Here is a 12,821-nt window from a genome sequence, read left to right as displayed (position 1 = left end):
GATTTAGAATTCTTTAACTACAGTATATGATGCAGTCAAGTGGAGGAGAAAAGGGATAAGGGAGCTGAGATATACCCAGAGGAATTAAAGCTGACACCCCAGCAACACTGCCATATAATGGTTTCAGAATGTAGTTTAATGGCATTGATTATATAAGTCTACACTGCCATATAATCCAGTTCAATGCAGTTAAACAGCATTATATGCCAGTGTAGATGGGACCTGGACAGATCTGGAAAAACCCTAGGCCAACATTCTCGTACAGATCTTCCCTGTGAAAAATATGAAAGCTCTGGGAAACAAGGACAGGCAGAAGTTTTATCTTCTGGAAATGTGTGAAATGTGTTTCAAGATTAAGCTTTATTCACACAAAATGGTAGGAACTGCTTAGTAGGAACATTTATTTGTGAGACAATCAGTAAGATCAGGGAACAATTCCCGTGTTTACATATGCAAAATAAAAATACTGCAATCTTCACAATATGCATACAAGTGAGCATTTTCTGCTTGTGATAGCACTAAATATACTTGATACTGGCTTAAATGTTTCATTACTTTTTCTTAACAAGAAGGATTGGAGTAGGGCTCAAAAACGCCTGAAGTTTTCATGTAGTTTGCTTATCTCTGCTGTGCAGTGAACCACTGCAGTTAGTAAAGAGATGTTATTATCCCTTTCCCTATCCTACCAAGCAACTCAAGGTAGTTTTTCACCCCGGTGGTGCAGTGGATTAAACCCTTGTGCCGGCAGGACTGATGACTTGAAGGTTGGGTTGCTGACCTGAAGGTTGCCAGTTCAAATCCAACCTGGGGAGAGTGTGGATAAGCTCCCTCTATCAGCTCCAGCTCCATGTGGGGACATGAAAGAAGCCTTCCAAAAGGTAAAACATCAAAACATCTGGGCGTCCCCTGGGCAATGTCCTTGCAGACAGCCAATTCTTTTACACCAGAAGCGACTTGCGGTTTCTCAGGTCACTCCTGACATGGGAAAAAAGTTTTTATCCTCATAAACCGTAATATTGGTCCCTTGAAGGGATTCAAACTTCATTCTTTCCAGTCTTGTTCCAACATTGTAACCACTAGTCCACACTGATTCTGTATCAATGCTGGCATTCTAGTATTGTGTGGATGTGTGTGTAGGTGATTGTAAATTGCACTGGCTCCCTCCGCATTTATGGGGCATGTAAACATGACTGCCAACACATTCTTATTGGTGGTTTGCAGCAGCTTTTTCCGAAATACTACAGGCAAGTCGATTGCTTTTTTATTACTTTTGCATTTGCTTTCGAGATATTTTTCATTTTCCAGGGCTGAGCAGGCACATTATTTCACAAGTGTTCTCCTGACGTGTCTCAGGCAAGTAAGACGCAAGTTTTAGTTTGCTCATTAAAGCTCTCTGAGACCAATAAAAGAAAACATATCTAGTGATTATAATTTAATAAAAATAGGAAAAGTTTTCTTATAGCAATGCAAAAAATCTGGGAATGAAGAGCTTGACAAACAGATTTTAAAAATTAATACAGGAAGCTGGTTAAATCTCAGCATATTGACCCTGAAATCAAGCAGACTGAAAGTCCATGAGATTTACCATCAAGTAAAAACTCTTAGTACCAGGATGATAATAGAAATGTTGATGATGTATGCCTTCACAATGTTTCTGCCTTATGACAACTATATAATGGGGTTTCTGGGGCTGAGAGTATGTGGGTTTCTACCCAGTGAGTTTCTATGGCCAAGCAAAAAATTGAACTCTTGCCTCCAGCCAAACCACAACACAATGCTGGTTCTCTAATGAAATATATTATAGGCTGAATGTTGTTTCATTGTTTACTGCAGGAATAGAGAAGTTGAGATTCCCTGGACACTGGGTTCCAGTTCCCAATCTGGTCAGTATTAAAAGGATAATGGGTATAGATGATTAACATATTTCCTCACCTCTGCTTTAGTGAAATAAATAAATAAAATAATGTTATACATAATGATCTGATTTCTGTTCTCCTTTGCTAGGTGATATTTTCTTCTAACATTGCCGAAAAGTCTCTTAAATACAGTATGTTGCGTTTTTATTTATCAAAATGTTATGAAAACAAAATTTGCTTAGAATGTTGATCTATTGCCATTACGGTTAACATACAATACAGTATAGTTCATACTGCTGACGTGGTCACTTTATGCTTTGTTGTAGTTTTGAGCATTGGTAAACTTCTGGGAAATAGGGATAATCAATCTATGAACAATAATGAACTATTTACGGTTTACTTTATGCAAGAATTAGATCAAAGAACTAATGCAGTAACATGGATTAATTGACATAAAATAACATGAATTTCAGTATTGTGAAGCTAAAGTTTCAAGTTACAGCTGAAAATAACTATGCAAAGAAGTTCTTCTTAACATAGATAGATTCTGCATCAGTTCCATATACAAGACATGATCCTAAGACATCTAAACTATTAACAGACAGTGTAGGATTTGAAATTAAATTTGTGATTTCTCTAGTAGGATCGTTCCTTAACCATGCACTTATCACAGACTGAGACTGAGGCAAAAATGTAGTACTTCTCCCACCTAAAAACAAAACACAAAAATAGTTATAATCACAACTGCATATTTTGCAGATTAAATGTTAAGACAAGCACATGCAATTTATACTTAAACATCCTTAAAGTATTGTCACTAATGTGCCAGGAATATAACCTCTATACTATATACCTCCAGAACTATTAACCCATTATCTTCTTGCTTCATGAAAAGTTAGTGCAAAAGAAAATATTTAAATATTAAGTAGGTATCACTTTTAGGTTCCTCACCCCACAAGTACAGATGGAGTAGGTTTCTTTGTCTGAGCAGGAATTTAAACCCTAGTCTTGAGTTAGAGTCCAACACTCAAAGCACTATATCACATTAAATTATAGATCACATAAAGTTTTATTTTCACATTTGTCAAGAGGCATATAATGATGGAAACCAAGCTAACATGCCAAGTTAAAAAAATACTGTGCTAAAAGAGGATGGCAAGAAATCTCTTGCCAATGCTATCATATATGCTTGTTCAATTGCTTAGAAGCTTAAATAAGGTTTACCTGTATGAAGATAAGATTTTCTTTCAGACACATCAGCAGAAGCATCCCAATGCCATAGAGTTCCATCCTCTGAACATGTGAACAAGTGATCAGGATTGGAAGGATGAAAGTGCACTTCCCACACTAAACAAAAAAATATATGGCAAGCTTATTTTTGTAGTTTGTAATGTAGACAGATTCTCAGTTGATAACTTAACAATTCAATATTTTGTTGCTAGAGGGAAGCAGTATCCTTCCACTGGCTCTTGTAAGATAAGCTAATAAAACCCAAGAGGCCGGGATGCAATACACCTGATACTTTCTAGCTGAAACCTCTCTTGCAGTGAATGTTGAGTATTTTCACCCTCTACACACAAGGAAGCCTGTGAAGCTATTTTCACCTTGAGTGAAAGGTATCGTCATGGAATCTCTAGGAATAGCAATTTCCTTTTTTAAGTAGTCTCCTGCCTCCTTGCATCATTTAACAGTAAATGATACAAAATCTCTAAAATCTAAAATGGACTTGCAGACTTCTTCTGGTCTTGTCCTTTTTTTCAGCCAATGTGCCCCCAGTAGAGAACCTGCGTCTCTTGACCACTCTAGTTTCCTAACCTTATTCTGTACATTGGTGTGAATTCTCTTGCAACTGTCAATACTTTATTTTCCATTGCTTCTCAATCCAGTCAAGTTGCTTGTCAATTGAGAGCATTTTTGCAAATAGTACTGTATTTTAATTTCTCTGCCATAACCCTGCTCCCAAGTAATATTATATTTCTATTATAGATATTATAAATCTAACACTCTTGAGGTAGCCCACTGTCTTGTGATTCTCTGTTTCTAAGACTGTTAACTTGTTTTCAGCACCATCAATAGGCATTGATACAGAAAGTATCTTCTGAGGGCAGACACTTTGCCTGACTTGCTGTTTAGTTTCCAGTTGGCTGGGTCTGAGAATATAAAAGGCAAGTACAGACTGCCTAATTAAGGGGCTTTACGGAGCACTGGGGATTTTTCTTACACATATGGAATGCTTTACAGATAGTGGTCATGTCATCAAAAATTCAAGAATTAAATCTATTTAGTTACTTACATTCTGCTTCATGAGCATTCAGCAAGGAAACCGGTATGTCACCTTGTCTCACATCCCAGATACTCAACATACCATCTTGGCTACCAGTGGCTACAATGTGCTGTTGGCTGGGATGTCTATCTACACAGTGCAGTGGAATCCTTTCCCCCGTCCTGCACAAAGAGAGCAAGACATATTTTGATGGAAAATACACAAAAACCATAGCTAGAGCCCTAGCTGAATAAACTGTCTCATACCATAGTTACAGTGTGACATTTGGCTCTGACAGTGCCGTTTAGCTCAAAATGAAGTGCTTACAATGAAAATATTTGTGAAGGCTCATTTCCTTGCTGTCTGAAATCCCATATTTTTAGCTGACCAATGGAATTGACTGTCAGGATTTCTGTTGTGCGGAGTCGAGTCACTGCATGAAGTGTGCTGCTGTCAGCATTGTCTGAGAAATTAAAAGAGACACTCAAATCAGTCCTTTTGATTTAAAGCATGCTAGAACTAGTGAAGTAAATAAAATTGTTATCTAATAAGCAACTGTAAGGTTATGCCAACTATGTGCCATATACATTTTGAAAATTCAGAGTCCAAAGTTTAAGAGACTCTTAAGGGGAATGCTGATGTTGATTTACCTATTAGATAAGACTGTTTATAACTTTGGGAACTGATAGTACTCTCTAAGGCAGTAGTTCTCAACCTGTGGGTCCCTAGATGTTTTGGCCTTCAACACTCAGAAATCCTAACAGCTGGTAAACTGACTGGGATATCTGGGAGTTGTAGGCCAAAACACCTGGGGACCCAAACATTAAGAACCACTGCTCTAAGGAACTCTAACTGGATACTGTTTACAGACATCTGGCAAAGAACATTCAGTACTACAACAAAGAGATAAAGTGGGAGACCCATGCCCTGATCCACCATGTTAAAAATAGTGTTGTTATTTTTCATATTATTGGTGTCATTTAAATTTTACTTTAAATATTGCTACTTCGGGCATGCTACAATAACTTCCCAGGCAAATACAAATGATTTCATTTTTTATCCTGCGTTTAAGGGGTTCTGCACTGAAAGTTACAACACTATGTTGGTACAATAGTTTAGGACTTTAGTACAGGCACCTTAACTTGCCTACCTACAGTACGCACAGCTTCCTTCCGGTCCGCTGTGAAAACATTTATTCTCCCATCTTCACCAACTGTAAAAATTTCAGGGCTGTTGCAGACAATCCCAGTGCAGGGTGCATTTCCATGAGATGGGTCATAGAAATGTGCATTTTCCCATTTCTGGCTTACAGATAGAGTCTGAAAAACAAAAAATAACAAATGAAAAATAGCCATGTGGAAAATGTAATGACTGGGGCTTAAAAGAGAGAGATGTTGAGAGAAAAAGGGAGTCATGAACACCAGTATTTCCTCCCTGCCTGAATTTAAAGAGGAGAATGTGGGACCCCATGGGACCTGCCAAAATGGCCTGGGGTACCTTGTAGCTGGAATCTCAGTCTAAGGTGGTTAAAGATGACCTGTGTGCAAATGTTTATATTCCTAATGACAAAGACAGCCCCACAAACTATCAGAATAATCACTTAGAGTAGCAACCTGAACATACAGCCCCAAAGCAGTACCTCTGACTTATCTTGACTTAATTTAATATAGATTAAGTATCCTTTGTCAAAAATGCTTGGGATCAGAAGTGTTTCAGATTTTTTCAGATTTTGAAATATCTGTTGTATTCACAACATTTAGATGGAACCCCAATCTAAACATTAATTCATTTATGTGTCACATAAATCTTATGCACACAACCTGAAGGTAACTTTATACAGAACTTTTTTTAATAATGTTGTTCATGAAACAAAGTGCATGTACACGGAAGCATCAGAAAACAAAGGTGTCACCATCTTAGCTACACATGAAAATTATTTTGGAATCTGGATTTCAGATTTCTGGATAAGGGATGTTCAACCTGTGCTGGCCCTAATTCAGTCTTGCAGCCAGCCACTGATTAAACGCATCCACTGATGAAAAAGGAAATGGAGCTGGACGTCATCTTTAAATCACTTTAAATCTCTAGATGACCTCACTCAACAGTTTCACACAAATGTTGCCTAATCTCAGAAGCTTAGCATAGTTAGGAATGATTAGTACTTGAATAGAGGCCAACAGGTATTTCCAGATAAGGCTGGGAGAAAAACGCACCTGCAGGGTTGCTGCCAGTTAGTGTTCACAATATTGGGCAGATCAACTAATTTATTTGACAGTGTTCTATGTTTCCTGAGCAATGCAGTATAATAAAGAAAATAGAGCCCAGAGGAACCTCAACCTAGGAAATAGCCATGTAAATACAAACAAAACCACTGAAAAAATGCATCTCCTACATCCAACTTCTCAAAAAAGATAACATGACCAATGGCAATTAACACTACTGAGTGCTGCAGAAAAATGAATGGGGTCACATTGTTATTGTCTCCCCGGTGGTGGTGGTGGTGGTGGGGAGATGGAGGCAATTTTATTCAGCAGACTAAGGCTAAGTAGCAACTGAAATAGATCTGGAAAAGCTATTTAATCTAAGAGCATCTTGCTCTGATCTGTCACAATCTACCTGATCACCTTGCCCACAAACCAACTTTTTTCTGCCTTATGTATTCTTGAGAGTCAGGTAATTTTTTGTACAACAGACAGAATAGATGAAAGCACACCTGATCAAGTTACCTGATTATTTTGATGGTGCCGGAAAACAGTCACACTTCCAGTGGATGAAGCAGCTACAATTCTTTCCTGGTCCAAAAACTGAGGACAAAATATTCAGATATGAATTCATATTTAAATAGAGTATCAAACAGAACCAGTGTCCCATTTATAGGTTTCCCAAACAGAGAAAGTTTTGCATTATTATTACTCTCACAATATTGTGCAACTTTTGTGACATCAATAACAGTGCTTGGAAAGTTTTAAAGTCATTTTATAGCCTTTTACCTGCATATCCATAACATCGCCACTATGTTGAATATCACACAAAAGATGTGGTTCTGCGTTATATTCTCCATTTGAGCTCAAACTTCCCAAGTCACCAACAGACCAAATGGACACCTTATTTTCCTATAAAATTACCAAAAAAGAGAGAAATATAAAAAATAAAAATGACCAGAATAAGAAAAAGTTATTGCATATGAACCTATTCATTAGTTTGCAGTCTATCAAAAACCATCAATTATACCATCATTTCAAGAAGCCACACTAAGAAAATGTCTCAAAACATTTCAGCATAGCTAGTAAAGTAAAGATAAAGGATTTTCCCCAACATTAAGTCTAGTCATATGCAACTCTGGGGGTTGGTATTGATCTCCATTTCTAAGCTGAAGAGGCAGCGTTGCCCGTAAAGACCTCCAAGGTTATGTGGCCGGCATGACTACTATATCATAATCACCTAATCTAAAAAGAGAGTTGTTCTGAATGTACATTTGGAATGGCGAATTTGGTGTATACCACTACAATAATTACAAAACTAAACACAGTTGCTGCATTGTCAACAGACTGATGTATGAATTCCAACAGAAATTTATGGGAGGCAATGTGATGCTTGCAACTAAATTCCCACAGCTTGGAATCCTGTTCTCAAACAGCACAACTATGGGTCAAAGTTAACAGAAACTATGGCTTTAAAACATCTGGGGAGCTGTCTAAATCAGTCATGGGCAAATGACCGCCCTACAGATGTTTTGGACTCCAACAATTCCTAACAGCCTACCAGCTGGGTTGCTATAAGCTGTATACCCGGAGGCTGTATGGCTGTGTTCCAGAAGCATTCTCTCCCGATGTTTTGCCCACATCTATGGCAGGCATCCTCCAAGGTTGTGAGGTCTGTTGGAAACTAGGCAAGTGGGGTTTATATATCTGTGGAATGTCCAGGGTGGAAGAAAGAACTCTCTTCTGTTTGAGGCAGGTGTGAATGTTGCAATTGGTCACCTTGATTAGCACTGAATAGCCTTGCAGCTTCAAAGCCTGGCTGCTTCTTGCCTGGGGAAGTCCTTTGTTAGGAGGTGTTAGCCGACTGTAAGGAATTGTGGGAGTTGGAGTCCAAAACACCTGGAGGGTGAAGTTTCCCCATGCCTGTTCTATATTACAGAATTAATGCATAGGTTCCACTTTAACTGCCACAACTCGATGGGAGTTGTAGTTTGGTGAGGGTCAGATCTCTCCAATGGCCTTGCCAAGTTCCACCTCCTCCAAGGCCTTACCTCGTTGTCCCAGGATCCCGTGGCGAAGACCTCCGGGGGCTGGAGGGCGGCGGGGGGCAGGGGCCGCCAGCGGGTCTTGCTGACTTTCTGGGAGACGTACCGGGCCAAAACCTCCTCCATGCTTCGCCGCAAGGGCTCCTTCCTTCCTTCCCGCCGCAGCCCAGACCCGCCTCCGGCTTTCACGCTCCCCTTTCCCATTGGGCGGCTAGCACCACGTGAGACGACATCCCACAAAGGACAATATTCTCTTCAGTCGAAGAAGGTATTGGTATTTCCCCCATTAAGATTTTTCGAAAAGTCAACAAAGGATTCCCCAAGCAGTAAGATGACAGACCTTGAACCTGCAAGACCATTTAATACTAATCAAGGTGGCCAACTGCAACATTCACGCCTGCCTCAAACAGACAAGAGTTCTTTCTCCCACCATGGACATTCTACAGATATATTAACCCCACTTGTCTAGTTTCCAACATTCCTCACAACCTCTGAGGATGCCTGCCATAGATGTGGGCGAAACGTTAGGAGAGAATGCTTCTGGAGCATGGCCATACAGCATGGAAAACTCACAGCAACCCTGTGATTCTGGCTATGAAATCCTTCGACAACGCTATTCGGAAAGGCCAAAACAACAAGGGCTGCGTCTACACTGTAGGTTTCATGCACTTTACCTGGCATGACTCACCTCTATGGAATACTATGGAATACTGAACGTGAAATGTAGAGGGGAAACGAATTAGGAAGGAGGTGTTGGAGGAGCCACAAAGGAGAAGAAGAGAAGGTCAAGAAATAAAATCTGTTTCTGGACAAGGAGAACAGAGGCCCCACCTACACTGCCATATAATCCAGTTTGAACTATGTTATACCTAATGGTTAGTGTGCACTCATATAATACAGATTGAACCACACCAAGCTGGATTTTATGAGCCTACACTGCTATATAATCCAGTTCAATGTAGTTAATCTGCATTCTGAAACGGAATTATATGGCAGTGTAGACCGGGCCACTGACTAACAAGTGGGATGAATAAGGGAGCTTCTTGGGAATGGCAAAGGCCTTCATGGCATACTAATATCCATCCAAATTTGGTACGCAGGGTCCCATTTATTCCTATGTTGTCACATGTTTCCTGCATCTATTAAAAGGGGTTTCTCTCCTTCTTCAACTCAAGGCCCTTCCAGACAGCCACTTAATCCAGAGTAAGGAAGTGAGATTAAAAATCCTGGTACCTTAAAGAGAGTCCACACATGGAATCATTAGTCTCGGGAAATGGTCTCATGTTCAGAAAGGTTTGGCTAATGCGGAAGGGAACCACAACAGATACAGGACATCCACCAGTTTTCTTTTCTTTTTTCTTCTTCTTAATGACTCTCTGAGATGCTCTACACCTCATAAGCATTTTGCCAATGCTTCTGAGCACCCATGTGCTGATGTGGATATAACAAAGTGCACACAAGCAGATTTCTTGTCATCATCTCTCCTCACCTTCCTGGAGCCTTTAAGTCAGCCCTCTTGAACCCTGTTTCCCTTTGGGGTCACTCGCCTGCCATGCTGTGTAAATTCAAGCTGTTCCTTTCAGAAATATGAAAAGAAGGGAATGGTCGGAGAGAGTTCTCGAGTTCCTCTTATGCTTCCATTTAGCCACCTGTGTGTCAATGGCTCCATCTCTTTACATCCCTCATTGGGATTCTAAAATGAGGACAAGTGTTGGAGCAGTCTACACCAGCAGACCATGAGGAAGTTTTTTTTTTTTTGGGAGCGCTGGGATATAAAGTGCTCTGTAGCAGCACATTCTAACCTTTTTATCATGTACTTTTTATGCAGTCCCACAATCAAGTGCACATTTTCGGTCTGCGTTTTCCGACCACCCCTTTTTATCCCTCTTTCTTTTGGGTTTTAGGGCCCGTGTAGGTGGGGCCTCAGGCTTACTTCAGTTGCAGCAAATTAAGGGCAAAGTGCAAAAGCAGTGAAGCCGTAGGAAAGAGTTAGGAAAAGGAAAGAAAGCTATGGTAATCTGCATTATACGAGGCTACACTGACCATATAAGTTTCAAACTACATGATATGGTTGTATAAATGGGTCTAAAACGACCAATGGCTTTGAACCTGGTCTGGTTTAAGAAAATTATTATTATTATTATTATTATTATTATTATTATTACTATTATTATATATATAGTTTAGTGAGAAACTAGAACTCTGGCAGAGGAAGCTAATGGCCTTGTAAAACTGCAACTCCCATTATCCCATAGCATGGAGCTGTATCAGTTAAATTTGTGTCAAACTGCATTAATTTTAGTTTAGATAAGGAAAGTTGTACTCCTGTAGGCCATGGTAATAAACTCTGCACCTCTGGTGTTTACAGAAGGTTTATTGACTTTTCCACTTTTAAGACTAACAGATTTATGTTTTAAAGATGCTACTAGATTCTTTATTTTTCCAAGTTGCTTGAATTCTGTAGGGTTTCCTTAGGCAAGCTTAAACAAATAACTGTGCCTAGTTAGCTCTTTGGACATTTTTCTGCTGTAGCATGGGAAAGATGGAAAAACAGCATATATCCTTTGGCTACCCTAAGGTTGCAGCTTTGCTTCATGTTTTTCACTACTTGACACATCTTCGAAATTTACTGAAATACATAAGGTGACAGGTTTATGTATTTCCACAGTTCAGAGAAAGAAAAGGAAGTACATATGAATGAGAAATGTAGATTTGCTTGCATCAGCATGATGAGGCAATTATGAAATGTAATGTGGTAAGAAAAGGGTTAGAAGTTGGTGTAGCATAGTGGTTTGAGCATTGGCCTACAACTGGAGAACAGGATTTAAATCTTCACTCAGCTATGAAAACCTATTGGGTAACCTCAAGCAAGTCACACACACTCCTGGCCTCATAAAATCCCGTGATAGTTTTAGGGTAACCATAAATCTAAAATCATCTTTAGAAACACAACAACAAAGAAGAGTTAAGATTTGGAAGAATTATTTTGCAATACAAGCTCTCTAGAAGCACAAGTATAAACTCTTCTTAGGGCACACTGTCTAATCCCTTTTGATTGGCGATATGAAACTCAGACCCTCAAAATGCTAGGCATTGAGTCATGGACCTTCTATCTATATATATAAAAGAGTGATGGCATCACGGCGACCAACAAAACAACAGGGCCCCCAACCTCGAAATTTGACAACACAACCCATCATCCACGCCTCAAGGTTGATACAACAAAGAGAAAAGAAAAATAAAGTCCTAATGAGAGGGAAAGGAATCATTGTTGTTATCCAATTGCTGCCTCACTTAGGCTTCTTCCACAGATTATCTAATTTGCACTGGATTATATGGCAGTGTAGATTCAAGGCCCTTCCACATAGCTATATAACCCATTTATAATCTTATATTATCTGCTTTGAACTGGATTATCTTGACTCCACACTGCCGTATAATCCACTTCAGTGTGCAGTCGGACACAACTGGACAATGTCAGGAGAAAACCTTTACCCTTTACCTTCACTACCACCAATTCCTCAATACTTTATTTCCCATACCACCATACTTCGCCACAGCAACGCGTGGCCGGGCACAGCTAATATACAATATACAATTTGGAAGAAAATATACAGTGACCAGGATTACTCTCATGTCAAGGTGCACAGAACTTCAATACCAGAAACATGTCATTTTTGATAGCACTTTGCTATCTGTAAATCAGAGTTTTCTAAACATTTCATGCTGGTGATACGCTTTTTAGACATGCATCTTTTTATGACAAGCTCATTCAATTTTACTAGAGGTTAAACCAACCCCTTCTAAGAATTTCATACAGTATATATTATATCAATTATATTATATTAAACATTTACTGTATGAATGAGGTTTGCAATTTTTTCCTTGACACTTAAGTCCTAGAGCTGATTCTTGTTCATTTTTTATAGCCACTCCATGTGGTTCATCACAAACATTATTGTCAGCAGATTTTCTTTTTTTTCTAATATGATTTTATTGATAAGGTATGAAGAGGGTGAGTATAAATAAGAACATTTTAAACATTATTGTCTTCTTACATAGTTATCTAATGCAAAAAAGGTTTATATGATATTAAAAGATGAAAAAATCTTATCTAGTCTAAGACAGAAGAATAACAGGTGTAAAGTGTATTGAAGCAAAGAAGATAGAATAGTTAAGAAATGTAAAATAAAGGGCACTTCCAAATACTCCCTGGCCTGTCTCTGCAGTCTTAATTATCATCATCATCATCATCATCTAACTTTTTATCACGTTATCTTCTTATTTCTGGTAAATTAACTTTTCGGGATTCCTTGGATATCATTGGGGATCCTCTTATTCTTGTCACTAATTGCTTTTTTTGTTCTTACATCTATGTAATAATGATCTGCAGTTATTTATGTGAAAAACCCAATGTTTTTTTCTTCTCTTCTTTTAAAAAGTCAATAAAAGGCTG

At 38.9% G+C, this 12,821-nt stretch overlaps 1 protein-coding gene across 1 annotated transcript; it reads right to left on the bottom strand.

The window, feature by feature from the left end:
• Positions 1-1,417: 1,417 nt before the first annotated feature.
• nup43 (nucleoporin 43) lies at positions 1,418-10,483 on the bottom strand. The gene is made up of 8 exons (XM_003224674.4): positions 8,372-10,483; positions 7,110-7,232; positions 6,846-6,923; positions 5,270-5,438; positions 4,447-4,582; positions 4,150-4,301; positions 3,081-3,203; positions 1,418-2,565 (listed from the first exon to the last, which is right to left on the bottom strand). Exons 1-8 carry the CDS (start codon positions 8,567-8,569, stop codon positions 2,369-2,371), a joined length of 1,176 nt encoding a protein of 391 aa, XP_003224722.2. The 5' UTR covers positions 8,570-10,483; the 3' UTR covers positions 1,418-2,368.
• Between the last annotated feature and the right edge of the window lie 2,338 nt (positions 10,484-12,821).

Source organism: Anolis carolinensis, chromosome 1 (assembly GCF_035594765.1).
Source record: "Anolis carolinensis isolate JA03-04 chromosome 1, rAnoCar3.1.pri, whole genome shotgun sequence".
In the NCBI taxonomy this organism is placed as follows: Eukaryota; Metazoa; Chordata; class Lepidosauria; order Squamata; family Dactyloidae; genus Anolis; species Anolis carolinensis.
This window is presented reverse-complemented; position numbering and strand designations above follow the sequence as displayed.